General features: G+C 32.0%; 1 protein-coding gene and 2 pseudogenes across 1 annotated transcript; 2 read left to right on the top strand and 1 right to left on the bottom strand.

The window, feature by feature from the left end:
• Window positions 1-7,439: 7,439 nt before the first annotated feature.
• On the top strand, window positions 7,440-10,309 carry LOC120185734. The gene is made up of 8 exons (XM_039189876.1): window positions 7,440-7,519; window positions 7,919-8,533; window positions 8,763-8,909; window positions 8,984-9,100; window positions 9,180-9,389; window positions 9,506-9,676; window positions 9,751-9,972; window positions 10,064-10,309. The coding sequence occupies exons 1-8, from the start codon at window positions 7,448-7,450 to the stop codon at window positions 10,229-10,231; spliced, it is 1,722 nt and encodes a 573-aa protein (XP_039045807.1). The 5' UTR covers window positions 7,440-7,447; the 3' UTR covers window positions 10,232-10,309.
• A 557-nt stretch (window positions 10,310-10,866) lies between these two features.
• On the bottom strand, window positions 10,867-11,469 carry LOC120185795 (annotated as a pseudogene).
• A 2,217-nt stretch (window positions 11,470-13,686) lies between these two features.
• On the top strand, window positions 13,687-14,238 carry LOC120185796 (annotated as a pseudogene).
• The last annotated feature ends 3,037 nt before the right edge of the window (window positions 14,239-17,275 follow it).

Below are 17,275 nucleotides of genomic sequence, written 5' to 3'. Positions count from 1 at the left end.
ACATTTTGTTAGCAGAACAACCCCCTCAGTTTTAACTCTCATTTCATTTCGTTTCTTCTACTTTTTCCCTTCATTTCATCTTATGCTCTCTTCTTCATGAACTGTCTTACAACTCTATTGGTCTTTGAAATTACCATCAACAAAGGTAACTTAATCCCTTACCCTTTCCAAATTTTATTTTCTAGGTTTGCTTAGATTCTTCTTGGGTCCAGTCTGGCTAGTTCAATATCAAAAAACGAGGAGAAAAAAGAGAGTGAAGTAATGCTATCGGGGTTGTTGAACTTAATCGACGGGATTTGGTCGGCTTGCGGTGGTGAAAGAATGGATAAACACATATCGAGCATGAACGACAGACCGCCACCACTTTTGCTGCTTTCGCGCTTCAACAGTTCCTAAACATTTGTGATTTTTACTTGTGAGAATTCCGCATTACTCGTATAGACCAGCAGAACATGATGAACCGGTCTGATACAAGTATATCGAAAGCACAAATCTATCAGGTGATGGAAAGTTTTTAACTGCGTTTCATAAGCAACTAACAACAAGATCATATTGGTTTGATGAAAAGATGAGTAGGGATCATGTTGAGGTCTGAGATGTAAAAGGGAAACGGAAGGCTCGAAATTTTCAATAACTAGAAGCAATTACGGAGAGACGATTAAGCGAAAAATAAAGGGTCGACGAATTTACTACGATTCCTATTGAATATATCATTGTCAGTCCGACTCACCAGCTTTTGGCGAAGCTTGTTATTTTGTTGAATTGCTTTAGTTTTCCCTTCAGTCAGCTTTGTTATAAGAGCTTTTGCCTGCAATTATAGAAAGCACTGTTGAGGATTATTATACCTTCAATATATCACCATCACATACAATAAAAGAGCTTCAGCCCCCAACTCGGAAGCGTTAAAACTTAAAAGCGATGCAAATATCCCACCAGAAAAATACGGACCTTATTAAATCTAGGAACTATGTTACTTTGACTCGGGTGTGAGTTCCAGATATAGGCATGTTTACAACAAAGATAAGATCAGTTTTTTTGAAGTTCTTTTATCTAAAATAAAAGGAACAATCTGTTGAAGAGGTTGTCACAGATGATGCAAAATCAACCAAAGATGATTTGGTTGAAGAAGAAGAAGAAGAAGGGGTTGGGTTGAGAAGAAGGGTAGGTCAAAACGGTCTAATAAGGTCGAATGATGTCAAAAAATCAGATTAATATGCCACATCAGCTTTCCGTCACCCACATAAACGCCTTTTTAATGTACTTTGACTATTTTGTAACAAACGATAGCATTAGTGATCGATTTGTGATTTTTCAAACATCAGTGGTGAAAACGAACACTTACCCAAATATTTATATTACTTTGTAAAACATACTTTCCTGCGAACAAGGACATTGTTTGTCCCGGTGGGGAGAGAGAAGTGAACCTGTGAGTTGTGAGTCACGTTGGTATTGTTGGGGGTTAGTTTTAGGGTTATGGCGATGATGTCCGGTTGACCCTCTGGGGTGGAGCGTAAGACAAGGTGGTTGTTTTTGGTTGAAAGTTCAGATTTGAACCACTTTGACATCCCCATTGGTTCCATGCCTTTATGCAGTTAGGTCATAAAAGGATGTAAAAAAACAGTGGGCAGTTGGTCTTAAATGGAATGGTCTCAAATCAGCCTAGACCATAAATACCAAACTCTGTTCACTTAAACTAACCTTGTTGTTGGACATTACTATATTGAACAAGGAATAAATGTTGGTGGTGGTGTTAGTAAACCAAACTTTAATCTAAATGAACCAGATTGATGCGTAGAGGATACTTAGAGAATAAGCATAAAAACAGAACGTAAGAACACAAGATTAAAAAAAGAAAGTAAAAAGTTTTTTATACTATTTTTTTTATTATGATATAAGAACTGATTCTTTTAAAATGGTCCAGTAAGGGTCAAATCTTTTCAAAGATCTTGATGATAGAACCAAATTATAATAATCATAAAACTAAAAAACTTAATTGATGTAAAATCAATAATACAAAATTTATCATATCGAATCATGAAGAATAAAATATTAGATGCGAAAACGCATTTAAGAGCATTAATATGTTAAAATTCTTGGGTCTTTCTTTGGTTATGATATTCCAAGAAAAAAAAATATTTTCTCTTGTTCTAATAAAACTCTCTGACATGATAAGAGTAACAAGTTGACCTACTTCTTGGGACCACAACCTCTTTATATAGAATTGACATTAGGTCAATCTATTAAATATTTATAATATTGTATCTCATGAAATTATAAATACAACTTACGAGATCTACATTTTAATTTCATGGTATTTTAATATTTATGGCACATAACATAATTAATCAATCACCTAATTTTGTGTCATACTTTATGAAAACACTGTGTAATACCCCAATTTTTGGTTAGTGACTAAAGTCTAAGTTTTGAAAGTTTGATGGCTAATGTATAAACTTTGTAAAAGTTTAGGGACCAAAAATGTAATTTTTATATTTTAGTTTGTAAATGAACAATTTGAACTAAAACAAGGATTTTCGTGGTAATCATATTTTCGGTACGGGATTTGTGTTAAAAACTATAAAGCGATAACGTTCAGTATCAAAATCGGATAATCGGATTGAACCAAAATTTTACGAGAATTTGAAGGATGTTAGATGAGGTTTGGAGATATTATTTCCATATTTTAGAACAGAGAAATTTAGCACAAATCAGTGTAATTTTTCAGATGTGGTAGAATAGTGGAAATTTAGTGACTAAAATGAAATTTTCAAAAATTGCTTGGCCAAAATAGAAAGTCAAAGTTATATTGGTTCATTTTTGAATAAGTAATATTTTAATGGAAGATATTACAATAGCATATGATAATTATCATAATTCATTAATGACAAAATTGTAATCTAGAATAAAATGAATTTTAAATTCATTTATATTATCAAGCCAAGTGTATTATGATAATTAAGTGTAGAAAAATCAAGAATTTATCATCTTCAAGCTCTCTTGGCCGTGGGTTCCATAGCTATAAGGTAAGAATTTTTGTTTTGATTTTTAAGCTCACATGATTGATTTTTGGACTAAGTTGTGAAATAAAGAATTATTCTACATGAAATTCTCTATCATTTGATATAAAAATTACATGGTGAACATGTCTATTTCATGAGATTGAAAATTACGGTTTATGGGTTTTGAAGGACTGATGAAACATTATTATGTTTTTGATGTTGGGGATTAATTCTAAAGCATGTGTGATGATTAAATCATGTGTATATGTTTATATTAGGTTCGACCAACTTAGGGTTTATGGAGAATTGATGGATTTTGATACAATTTGGTGTTGTAAAGGTTATAATAACATGAATTTGATACAAGGAAGTTGAATTCATGCTTGAAATTGAATGAAAATCAAGCCCTAGAGGACTTATAGTGTTTGGCCATAGGGGAATAAATTGGGGAAAATATTGTAAAATTTCATATGGTCTAGAATTGATATTAAAAGTGTTCTATGTGATTTGGAGATAAATTTGGAAGCTTGAAATAGTAAAAGGGCCATTTGGCAAATTTTGGGAACTTTGGGATCTTAATGTGTAAATGTGATAATTTAGGGACTTAATGTTGATTTATAATAATTGCATGTTGAAAATTTTAAGTTAGGAAGTCGGTTGAAACCAAATTACAAATTTGGTAAATTTTAGTGGTGGAATTCAAAAGGTGTTGATATTATAAGGACTTGTTGGTGAATTTGAAAATGTGTTGGTATTATTTTGAACAAGAAATTTGCAATGCTGGAAATTTCATTAGTATGTTGATTTTTGAGTTTAAATATTGAGTTATGATCAAATTTCAAGTTTATAAAGATGAATGGTTGAATTCGAAAAGTCTAAGAAAGTTTAGGATGAAATTACAAGTTTTGGAATATTAAAGCATGGATTTAAATAGTTTATTAAGATGCTGGAAAATTTAGTAATTAATGTGCAATGATCATAATGAATTTAATGGAAAAAGTTAATGTGAATTCTAAAAAGAATTCATAATTAGTGACTTGATTGAGAAATTGATTAAAGCTGAATATGAGAATAAGAATTTGTGGAATTGAATGTGTATTTTGAGAAGTTTGAATTATGACGGAAGTACAATTTAGTTTTATACCGATTAAGTATCGATTCTATTTTTTATAGACTTTTGTATTATTAAGTTTAGATTATGTTAGTATGATACTAACATACAATTGAAATATTTTATGTTATTATGTGACGCCGTTAGACCAAGATAAATTTAATGATCCAAGTAACTCGAAAGGTAAGGGAAAAGTGTGAGATTGAGAAAATTATCGTGGTGAAGTTTCGATAGTGAGGCAAATGTGAATGCATATTTAATTTATATTTATGTTATCGAACGAACATGGCTTGCGATGAGCCAATGACAAAGTTACTATGGTAATAAGTACTCCTAAATATTATATGAATTGTGATTCATGCATACATATTCATTTGGTAAGCTACAAGAATTATGAAATAAGCTAAGGATGCTAATTAAGGAAAGCTTCTTAGAAATTATGATTTGAATAGTAAGTTTATAAAATCATCATAAATTATACAAAAGTGATTAAAGGACGATCTCTATACCGTTTGGATTTTCATGTCAATAAAGTTTCGTTTAAAACAAATGGGCTATTGATTTTGAGGAGTATACAAAAATATATGAATTTTTAATCGATGATAGATCATAAAACAGAGCAGCAGATTCTGCTCAAACTAGCTTCTGTAAGTCAACTTTGAAAATTCACTTTAAATTAAACAAATTGAACTAGAAGGAGTGCCTTATATGGTTAGATTCATATTCGAGTCTAGTTTTCAATGGTATAAACGGAATAATTTTGAAGTATGTAGATTAATAAAAAGTAATACTTCTTTGAAGGTAGTGCAAACTACCCGAGTATGAAATTTCAAAAAATCATGTAGTTGAAGCATGTAAAAGAAAAGGATTAAATCTAAAGCTTAGTGAGACTTATATTTTGACCTATAAATAATGTTTCAAAGTGAGTATAATTTATTTATTTAATTATTACGATCGAAGACGACTTGCGATAAGCCGACCTCATTTTATTTTCAAGTATAATTTATAAATTTTAATTATGGAATATTTCCATAATATTTTTTATCAAGTTTTTATGAATGATTTAAGGTATGAATTGTCCAAGTACGATATTTATGATGATTTTTAAACGTTTACGATTATTAGACGTTTATTAATAAATGATTCTATTGTGATATATAAACTCATTGTATGTTGCATTGAGAGTCGTATGTACATTTGGCATGTCATTAAGTTGAGTACTTTACAGTTCAGTTATGGAATATTAGTGTACATTATGATTCGCACCGTTGGTGTTCATGTTATGATTGCACTTGGAGTGCATTATATGTTTCAGTTATGATTGGCACCGTGATGTGCCCAGTGTGCACCTTATGTTCTACTCACGTACCTTGTATTCTCTTACATATACATTAGACTATACAAATAAATATAAAAGTTATGACAGAATTATGAAATAAATGAATATGAAAATGAAAATGAAAGTTCTGAAATATGTACGAATGAAAGGAATATGAATTGTTTACGATATTTGATGTGGATTTACATGATTTTTGATAAAATCATGAGAGGATGATTTTCAGGTTTTCAAGGAGAAATCAGATGGAATATCTCGGTTTGAAAGTTTTAATGTTTTTATTTAAATTACAATTTTATGTTATAATACTTTACGAAATTTATGTTTTATATCACTTTAGTTATGTTGTTGCCTCACAAAATTTTACTTAGCGCGTGATGATTTTCATGTGTAGGTTTAAATAAAGAAAAATGACGTGAAGTGAGGAGTTTTCCAAGCATCTTTTGGAAATCAAACTTACCAACAGTATCAATAAGATATCCTATATTTGATTTATTAGTGACATGTACATTATATTTGTTAAGTTACTTTATTGAATTTATTTTAAAAAGGTCTTTAATATTAATTTAATATTATTTTAATTTTGGCTAATTTTAATTACAATCTTATTTTTAAATGAATATTATAAATTTTAAGTTTTAAATGGTATGTAGGCAATTCTATATATCTATGAAACAACACGAAACTGTCAAATTGCTGCATAAAATCATCATTGTTTTGGAGTGAAAAATTATTATTATTTTATGAAAATGCATGCTAAATAAAACATATTTTAAATTGAAAAATTAATGTTTTAAAACGAAACAAAATTTTAAGCATTTATATTCATAAAATGTCAGCTAAGTTGATGTGACATATTTAGTTTGTATTTTGAGATGTATACAGGATATTAGTGTTACACACTATACATTATACATATGAGTCTACAATCGTGGATTTTAATCCAACAACATCCCACTTGAGAAACATATATTTCCTGACAAATGTACAATCTTATGAGCTCAAAACTTACAATCATATAATATGTATTATATAATAATATTGTCCATCAACTATATCTATATAAGATCAAAACAATCTTTATCGTACTAATCATGACTACATCCATCAATAGTCATGTATATAAACACAATCAAATAATATAGATCAACCAGAGTGTAGCATGAAAATTACACACAATATGAATCAAACATATATATTTTCAATTGACCCTCTTTAAATATTTGTGAGATCAAATTTTATTAAAATCAAAGTATGATTAAATATATTTTATTAAATACAATTATTCAAATTCAATATATATATATATATATATATATAAATACAATTATTCAAATTCAGGATATAAAAATAAATAAATAACACTATCTCAATACTTTATGAATTTAGAATTAAGACATTATTATACTATAAGGGTGTGTTTGGTTCATATAATATAAGATTATCTTTAGAAATAATTTTAATTACTCAAATTTATTAATATTTTATTAAATTAAACTCTTTGTATATTATTATTATTATTATTATTATTAAGTTTATAATTTTGAATAAAACACGAAAAATATGAATCGAGAAATATCCATATAAAAATTATTATTTTAGGTGTATTTATGTCTAATGAGAATTATTTGTTATCTAAAATTTTAAAAATAATGACATTCTCACAATTTTAACTCAAAAAATTACTATCGGTAATAAATTATTACTTAATAATATTTTTTTTTGTCAACTAAATATGAGAATATAAGTACGAAAAATAGCATACACCTTTATAACAATATTTTTCGCAAACAAAAGGCAGGAGAGAACTAAATAAAAACGACAGCGTGATGTCAGTAAGAACGGATGCGTGGAATGACGCGCCCCCAAATTTTCTTGTTTCGCGCCAATTCTCTCGAGCTTCTCTGGCAAGCCTCACAGTCACAGTTGATATCTATCATCTCTAGGGTTTTCAAAAATCATTATCATTTTCCCGGAAAAAAATCAAGGAAAAGGTCTACAATGAGGAGATCCACAAGGAGGTCATCCATGGGGATAGGATTAGGCGTCGATGAACGCCTCGATTCAAAACCGGTACTTTCATTTTCCATTCAAAAAATACGCTGCCCGTTTTAAATTTCCTGGAAAATCATAAGTTTTTGCTAGGAAGTTAATTATTCAGATTATTAATTTTGAAAGATGAAAAAGAAAGAATTCTTCGTTTAGTGTTGCTTGGCTTAGAGGTAGAGGAACGTTGGAAAGCTTAGCTGCCTTGTTTCTTTTATATCTATGTATAATTGTAATATTTGGTGTGTTAACTTATTATTAGTCCAATAAAGAAAAGATTGTGCGGAAATTGGAATTAAAGCACCAATTAAATGAACAGGAATTTAAATGAGGCTTTTATGTTTGACTTCCCTTGGTGTTCTTTTCCCCCCCTTGTTGATATGGAACCGTGCATAATTGAGGGCTTGCTTATCCATAAATGTACAGACTGGGAGTTTTAGTACAAGATTTTCCTTGTCGTCATTTGTTAAGCGAGTTGACAAACTCACCGATGATCAAAGAACTGCGATAAAGAAAGTTGGTTTTGGCAATTTGCTTTTGATACCTAATCAGATGCTGAGCAAGAGTTTGCTGGTAGAATTGATGGAGACATGGAATTCCGAGGAACTTGGTTTTATGCTGCTTCCTGGTATTGTCAAAATTACTCTGATGGACGTTGCTTTAATTTTGGGGATTCATGTGGTTGGTGATCCTATACTGCTTAGGGAGGATCAAGCCTTTTCGAATCTTGAAACTAATTATGGAGCTTCTTTATGGAAGAGGAAGATCACAATTGCATCCCTTGAAAGTAGACTCGATTCGCTTGGACAAGTAGTTAACGAAGACTTTGTTAGGACATTCATTCTCTTCACATTTGGCACTATTCTTTTTCCCAATGCAAATGGAAAAGTGGAATCCCGTTACCTTCATTTTCTGAAAAATGTGGATGATATTGGTCGCTTTGCGTGGGGTGCAGCTGTTCTCGAGGACATGGTTATGTGGTTGAACAAAAGAAAAGAGTCAAGTGTGCAATATGTTGGAGGTTGTCTTATACTTCTTCAAGTAAGTTGAGATTACTAGTTAAGAGGCTAATAAGTCGTTGTTTTTGTTTAAATTCGTGATTCTTAGAGAAGCCAGTCAAATCAAACTCCCTTTTCCCTGCCTTTTCTTCCTCGATTTAAAGGAAAAACAATACAGGGTTTGGGGACTGGTTCTAGATGTGATATCATGAAGGATTTCAGCGTATGTAAGTTATCCTTTATTTATACTATTTGTTATGTTATTGTGAAAGATATGGTGTTATGAGCACATTGACCTTGCTCGGTCAGACTTGAAAGAGCGGCAGTCAATGTTTCCCCGTGCATGCAAATGGGAAAATAGCAAGTCTCGTCAGAGACAATGGTTCGCTGCAAGATTTAAGGAACTGCAGGATTATCAGGTGCAAACGTTAACCATGAATCTATTTTTAGTGTTTTCTAGCATTTGTATGCTAATTTTAAATCTGTATAACAGATAACATGGCATCTTCAACCAACTGCTGAGGAGTTACAATTTGATGTTATCAATGAGTTATTGGAGGTTGAGAGCTCCAGTATAGACAACTCCTCAGACCCCGGTTCAATTATTGGTGTGAGTTCCTTGCTTAATTATTTGTTTCCTGAAATCCTCAAATAATTTTCAAGCTCTAATATTCTTGTTACTGTTAAAGGTTAGTGGACACGAAGTAGAATCAGTCGAGCATAATTCCTGTAAAGTACAAGAAGGAAAAGGGATTAATTTGAAGCGGTCAACAGTGTCACAAAATATACCAAAACTGCAAACAATGGGGATTCCATCAACTTCAGGTTCTTTGGCGCTAGACAAGGATTCTGTGGAGATATTATCAGAGTGCCAATCAGAGAAATTGATTACTAGCAAGGTGAGTTTTATCTCCTCTTTATCTAAATTCTGTTAACTTATTCGTTCGAGTTTCTTGCTTAGTCGTGCTTCAACACTTGAACAATTAGTTGATTGTGTAGTTCTTTACTGTTAAAGGTTGTTGGTCTTCTTCCCCTAGAATCAGACGTGACTAATACCGGTGAAGTACAACTACAAAAGGGACAAGAGGTTCATCTGAAGCAGTCAACACCATCTCAATATATACCAGAAGTGGAAACAGAGGCCATGGAGTTTCCATCAGTTGTGCGTGTTTCAGAGTTATGCAAGGTGAATTAGTTATTATCTCCTTGCTTAGTTGTACTCTTGAATAATCACTTAATAGAAGTTATTACATGGTAAAGGTTGTTGGACTTCATATAGAATCCGGGGAGAGTAGTATTGGTAAAGTAGAAGTACAAAATGGACAAGAGGTTAACTTGGACAAGTCAACACTGCAACATTTACCAGAAGTGCGAGGAGAGGCCACGGCTTTTCCATCAATGCCGTGCGTTTCCGGATTACGTATGGAATGTGTGGAGCCATCATCACAGTGTCATAATTCGGATAAATTTGCAAGTGGCAATGTAAGTTTTCCATCAGTCTGCGACTTTTATCCATTTTTTGTTTTTGTTTAGAATTACTTTAGGTGACGTGGATATATAATTTATTTGACAGGAAGTTGAATTGATGAAGAGGAATCAGGTATTGGAAACTGAAAATACAGAATTGAGGAAAGAAATAGAGGCTTTAAAATTGGAAAACAGACAAATGAAAATGCAGATTTATTCCGCTAATGATTTGGTGACACGACTGGAGGGGCTTGTAATGGATGAGACATCCTAATCACTATTTAGATAGGAAATATTTAACTAAAGCTTTTGTTCCTTTTATTTTTCTGTAAAATTTAATAATAGTAATTGGTAGGGGTGAGTATTCGAACGGTATCAAGTGAAAAATTTCAGTTGAATTATATTGAGTTGATAAGCATTATTTTTTTCATTTAATTTTTAGGGAGGAATATTTACATGGGTATTTTGGTATCACAATATGGAATGTATGATTGTTGTTCTCTTCTAATTTAGGTGGAGGGTTATTGGAGGTGGATTTGAGGATATTAGTTGTTTATGGTTTACTCCTTTTCCTTTGAACGAAGAACAATTAGGCAAGTTTATATATAAAAGACCAAAGCTCAAGTTCAATCAGTTCAGATTATTATAAGTTTAAATAATACTTTTGAAACGTCAATTCATATTGATTCATTTATGACAAGAAGTGAACTATCCGTAATTGGCGTTTTCAAATTCACTTCCAGTAATAATTTTAATAAAGCATCAGAAGTAATGATTTTGGTTATCATTAGATCATATATATATAGTATTTGAAGAAGAGAAAATAAAGTGTATATAATCGATATTAATAATAAAAGTAGGTAAAAGATAGTATCATATGGTCGCATAAGGCGACCTAGTACACAACGAACAACGCTACAAGAGTAACTGAGATTACTTCAATTAAAAGTACTATTCCTATGGATTTTTAACATCCATTTTTATTCTGTAGCTTTCATGAGCTGAGGAACTTCCATGGCCAACTTTCACTTGACGCTGCAAATGATACAACAAAAATAAAACATTCATCAGTTAAGAAATTGATAACCGTTACCGAAGAACTCAGTGAGTATTATAAAAGAAATTAGAGGCATTGCAACCTTTTGCAGTCGGTGCTGGGGCTGATCTGGTAAGGGATGCTGACGCCGCACTTGCCTGGGAGTCCACTTGCAAGGTTTAAGTTGATGCCAGTGATGGTGGCAGCCGCACTTTTGAGGCAGTTGCAAGCTGCTTGGCGGTCTGGTGTCGTTTGGGCTTCGCCGTTGAGGGTTTTGATCCCACTGCAGCATGCTGGAGGACAGCACCACCGCCTGGACCCTTCAAGTAAGGAATGCAGGGTGCCAGTTTGGATGTGACTTCACCACAATTTATGGCTCCTTGAGCCAGGGGTGCACCCACCACGGCCAAGCACAACACCACCACACATGCAAGCTTAAGGGACATAAGAGAGCTAGCCATTTTGATTGATTACAACAAAAAAAGAAACGATCTTATACAACTTGTAAGGAAAGTGCTTAGTGAGTGCTAATGCTGATTGCTGATTGCTGATTGTTGTGTGGTTTCTGGTTAGTGCTGGAGGGTTTTTATAGCTGGGAAGTTGGGAGAAGGGTAAGGAAAGAAACTGAGAAATAGGACAGCGTTGGACGTTGGTGATTGGCTTAATTCAATGCAACAACATAAATTTGAATCCATATTATCATTTACCATGTGATTTGTGGTTATTGATGTAAACTCCCCTTTAAGATCGCATTAGGAGATAAAGTGTTTTTCCAATCAGTTATGGGCAACCGTCACCCACTTCCTGCTTGATTGATGTTTTCTTTCAATTTAGTTAAAATCATGCCCAAGGACTGAAATATTAGTTTAATCTTTTCTATCTGTCTTCTCAGAAATATGACCGCTCTTTTAAAACTAATCTACTTATTTTCGACATTTAATCTCAAAGTATTTATTTTCTTTGATTATGAGATTAAATATAAGATAAATTTCGAGCAGTGACGGATTCATAAATATTTTCGAGTGTGGACACATATTCGTTAATAACATAAAATTTTTATATGAGATTGACACAAATAAAATTTTAAGATGAGCGACATCAGTAAAATATATAACTAAAGAAAGTTTTAGACTTCAGAATGGGCTCGTGCCCACCCTAAGTATATTGTGGATTGTATTGATTAATTATGGAATTTATCCCTTTTAATTTGGGCATAAAGTCGCAATCGTTGATTAAGTGATCATTGGTCAATAACAAAGATCTTTTGTCTTCATGAGGAAGAAGAGTGGGAGTAGAATATTCGATGTTTTCTTCCCTATCTCAGTTTTGGTCAAGAGGTTTTATAGTGACCTTTAGTGTTGATGTTAGGCGTAAGATCATTATAGCTACACTTAGGTTAAAAGTTTTAGTAAATATGATCGATTGATGGTAGATTTAATTATGATAAATCACATAAATTTATTAAAAATCATGTCTAGAGGTCACAATTTTCTAAGAGATATCATGCATTTGAAGTCTTTGATTCTGAGATTAAATATTGGATAAATTTTGAGATCAACTTTATTGAATATACTTTGATTTTATTGAACTTGTTAAAAATTATTTAAAAATGATAAATTAGTAAAAAAAATACATTAAATTTTTTAAAATTTATAAAAATATTTATATTAAAATAACTGTTGCGAGGTTAGTAAATTCATTTTTAACTAAACAAATTAACCTAAAATAATGTTCAAAATAATTGTTTTTAAAAATATGGTACATACCTCAACCAACTTCAAATTGATTTTAATGACCTCGCCTATGTGTCCCAATTAACGAACATTCCAGATCTCAATTAACCTCAGATTGGTTTTAATGGTATTGTAAACGTGTCCCAACAAATGAACTCCTCAACCTCTATAACGGGATTGCATTTATAGTTGGTGTAGGTTATTATTTTTTTCATTTGAGTAAATTATCAATTTAATCATTAAATTATAAAATTAATTCTATCTTGACCATTAAATAAAAAATTGTCAATTTGGTCACTAAATTAAAGAGTTCAGTGGTTTCTTAACTCTAAATTGAAGATATTGTTTTTTTATTAATGAATTGAAAATTAGCTGACCCTATTCCCATATGTAATGGGATAAGGGGGAGGTAGGATAGTAAGCTGTCCCCAACGCCAGGTTGAGAGCAGTTTCCGTAGAAGACCTCTGGTAATCAGAATTATGAATTGTCCACCGTGGAACTCGATCACACGACCACAAGGTTAAGAACTTTGCGCTCTACCAACTAAGCTGGACGGACAATTCTTATTGTTAAATAACAATAAAAGAAAGAAAGAAATAATCAAATGGGAACACACTTGATTTATTCGGTGTGCTTTGTAAGCTTCCACAAAGTTTTCTTAAATACTTTTTTTTTTACTTTATCTCCTCATGCGGTCTTAATGGGGGTGTTTAGATCAATAACCACAATCCACGTGGTAAGTGATCATCTGGATTCAAATATTTGTAAATTTTGATCAATAACCCTCGCATTGAATTGAGCCAACCACCAACGCCCAACGCTGTCCTAATGCTCAGTTTCTTTTCGCAACCCTTCTCCCGGCTATAAAAACCCAGCACTAACCAGTAACCACACAACAATCAGCACTAGCACCCACTAAGCACTTTCCTTACAAGTTGTATAAGATCGTTTGTGTTTTGTTGTAATCAATCAAAATGGCTAGCTCTCTTATGTCCCTTAAGCTTGCATGTGTGGTGGTGTTGTGCTGGCTGTGGTGGGTGCACCCCTGGCTCAAGGAGCCATAAATTGTGGGAAGTCACATCCAAACTGGCGCCTGCATCCTTACTTGAAGGGTCCAGGCGGTGGTGCTGTTCCTCCAGCATGCTGTAGTGGAATCAAAACCCTCAACGGCGAAGCCCAAACAACACCAGACCGCCAAGCAGCTTGCAACTGCCTCAAAAGTGCGGCTGCCACCATCACTGGCATCAACTTAAACCTTGCAAGTGGACTCCCAGGCAAGTGCGGCGTCAGCATCCCTTACCAGATCAGCCCCAGCACCGACTGCAAAAGGTTCCAATGCCTCTAATTTCTTTTATAATACTCACTGAGTTCTTCGGTAACGGTTATCAATTTCTTAACTGATGAATGTTTTATTTTTGTTGTCCCATTTGCAGCGTCAAGTGAAAGTTTGGCCATGGAAGTTCCTCAGCTCATGAAAGCTACAGAATAAAAATGGATGTTAAAAATCTATAGGAATAGTACTTTTAGTTGAAGTAATCTCAGTTACTCTTGTAGCGTTGTTCGTTGTGTACTAGGTCGCCTTATGCGACTATATGATACTATCTTTTACCTACTTTTATTATTAATATACCTGTTTGTTCTATATTAATATCGATTATATACACTTTATTTTATTTTCTCTAAGTATTTTATAATATATTACATGATTTAATGATAAGGAAATAACTATTAATATTTCATTAAAATTATCATTGAAGGTAATTTAAAATGTCAACAAGTAATGTCTAAGTATTTTATATAAATATATTTACATGATTTAATGATAAGGAAAATAACTATTAATATTTCATTAAAATTATCATTGAAGGTGAATTTGAAAATGTCAACAAGTAACTGTTCACTCTTTCTAGTCGGAAGTGAATTATTATCATATATTGATGTTTTAGAATTATTGTCCAGATCTATTGTAAAATTTCATGTAATTACTTGCCCTAGTCTTTCGACCATCGTTATCCAACTGCTCTTTTCTCAAATCAAATTAAAAGAAGTAAACTATCTTTGATTAATGTCCCCAACTTTTACCCCGATGATCTTCCCCTTAAAATTAGAAGGTGTAAACTTCAATCAAATTAAAAGAAGAAAACTATCTATTCTCAAATCAAATTAAAAGAAGTAAACTATCTTTGATTAATGTCTCCAATTTTTACCCCGATGATCCTCCCCTTAAATTAGAAGATGTAAACTTCAATCAAATATTATCAATCTCTCCCCCCACTTGCACATCAATAATAATAATTTAAGATTTTTATTTAAAAATTATATATATATATATACACACACCAAAACAAAGACGGATATGATCCAAGACCTAATCAAAAAGATTAATTTTAAAAAATAATATATAAAAATCTGATTTTTATTATGTTTTTGTTCTTTATCTATTATTAGCAGTTCATAACTAACTTGTTTCACCAACCGATTATCAACTCAATCACTGAGTTGATCCAAAGTAGTGTGAAACCAAAATACTTATAAATATTCAATCATGAAAATCTTCATATAAACATATAAACAATTATCCTGACATATCAATATACCTGGCATTTGACTAATTCATACTTTGTTTGCTTGACAATAATTTACCACAGAGTAGATGGTTAATCTCGAACCTTAAAACAACTAAACATACAACATATACAACACATAAATGCACTCACCTTCTTACCGAATAACTCAAAACATAGAATCGAGTCTTTAAGGCTTTAATAGTGAGCTTTAGCATTTCCTCTTGAGGTTCCAACACCAATTTCCTCCTTGGAAGTCACAATTTTTAAAAACAAAATTGCTAAAGGATGAACTACTACTCTTCTTCATTGGAATCTATCTCTTAAGTTCACAAGCTTCATTGCCTTTCATTGGTACCGGAACACCCACCAACGTTTTGCTTGAAACATCGAATGCATGGTTAGATTTTCTCGCTAATTTTTATCTAGAACTTTGTTAAGCTTTAAAAATAGTAGATAAAGATAACGATAAATTTATTACGAGAAATAAGCGCGTGAGGCTTTTCTGAGCAAGTTTGCCAACCAACCATCGAGCTAATAAGAGATTTTGTTCACGTTGAGCGAGGTGGATCGAGACGATGATTGCTACATCAGCCTAGAAGCTTTTGTGAGCTAGGTGGTCTGATCATTTGCGACAAATCAACTTGTGAACTAGAGTTGAGAGAGACTTTTGATATATTACATACAAATCACAATAGAGGACTTGATGGAATTTAACCCGGCCTGATGTTACAACTGAATCTCAGAAATCACAATAATTTGAATTAACAAATATTATGAAAATTTTAGATTAAAGCATGCGTTGTCAAAATACTGGTGTAAATTCGCTAACAAAAATAAGAGTTCATAAAATATAATATAATCTGATATTAAAGTACAAAACAAGTAAAAATATAATATAGTCTAAAAACGTCCATACAATGACTAGATAAAAAAATGCTACCAGTCAATCCTCGAAATACCACCCAAAATCCTAAAGATCAAAGGGAACTGAAAAGACAGAAACTAAAAGAATGAGTTAAAAACTCCAATGTGTCTCCTACGTACAAACATATATTGGTATTAAAAGAAATACAAGTAAGGTATGATATATCAAATAACATAAAGAATATGCAAACAATAACATCAGAAATTAATCATCAGAATGTAGCATCAATAACACGTAACCTTACCTTTCGTCGCGAATAAACAAGATGGGGACGTTAATCTTCGAAGAGGTACCCAAGTCAAAATACAAAAATAAGGATGGAGATGTAGCCCTCCATAGAGAATCCTAGTCGAAAATTTTGCCCTCCGTAAATAATCCCTAACAAAAACAAGATGGAGATACTTTCATTCGTAAAGGATCTCAAACAAATTTTGCCCTTCGTAAATGATCCCTAACAAAAACAAGATGAAAATAATTTCATTCGTAAAGGATCTCAGGCAGATGACAAAAATAATTCAATATGCTTAATAAAAATAATACAACAATAACCATAAATTCAACATGTCATTGATAAACATAACTAGAATATTAACATGCTTACAAACATAATCATATAGTATAATAGCATAATCAATAGTCAACATGCACCGAGACAATCCAATACCAATGTACCAACTGAAAATAACATGGAAAATAATCATTTAATATGGGTAAAGGGACACACCTATACCAGCTAATCTATATCAACTAAGCCTTACACTTCCCAAGACCAACAGTACTAGGTTTGCAAAATAGGAACCTAAAAACAACACACTAATATATGAGTACTGAAACAATATATTTATAAAAAAATAAACTATCAAGTCACTAAACAATAATTACACATATTTAGAGATAACGTACAAAATCGAATTGAGCTAAACGAGGGTGGTTGGAATCTATTGGAGAGGGATATGGAGAAACGTGTTCACTTTTAGAACATAACATCAAAAAATGAGTCCAAAATTTCAGAATTTACCAAACACAATTATAACTTAAAAGATAAATAAAATAAAA

Source organism: Hibiscus syriacus, unplaced genomic scaffold (genome assembly GCF_006381635.1).
Source record: "Hibiscus syriacus cultivar Baekdansim isolate YM2019G1 unplaced genomic scaffold, ASM638163v2 tig00113124_pilon, whole genome shotgun sequence".
In the NCBI taxonomy this organism is placed as follows: Eukaryota; Viridiplantae; Streptophyta; class Magnoliopsida; order Malvales; family Malvaceae; genus Hibiscus; species Hibiscus syriacus.
This window is presented reverse-complemented; position numbering and strand designations above follow the sequence as displayed.

Coding starts and splice junctions, on each gene's coding strand:
- LOC120185734 (XM_039189876.1), top strand. CDS start 7,448: ATGAGGAGATCCACAAGGAGGTCATCCATGGGGATAGGATTAGGCGTC. Junction 7,520..7,918: donor AACGCCTCGATTCAAAACCG/GTACTTTCATTT, acceptor ATAAATGTACAG/ACTGGGAGTTTTAGTACAAG. Junction 9,677..9,750: donor GTGTTTCAGAGTTATGCAAG/GTGAATTAGTTA, acceptor TACATGGTAAAG/GTTGTTGGACTTCATATAGA.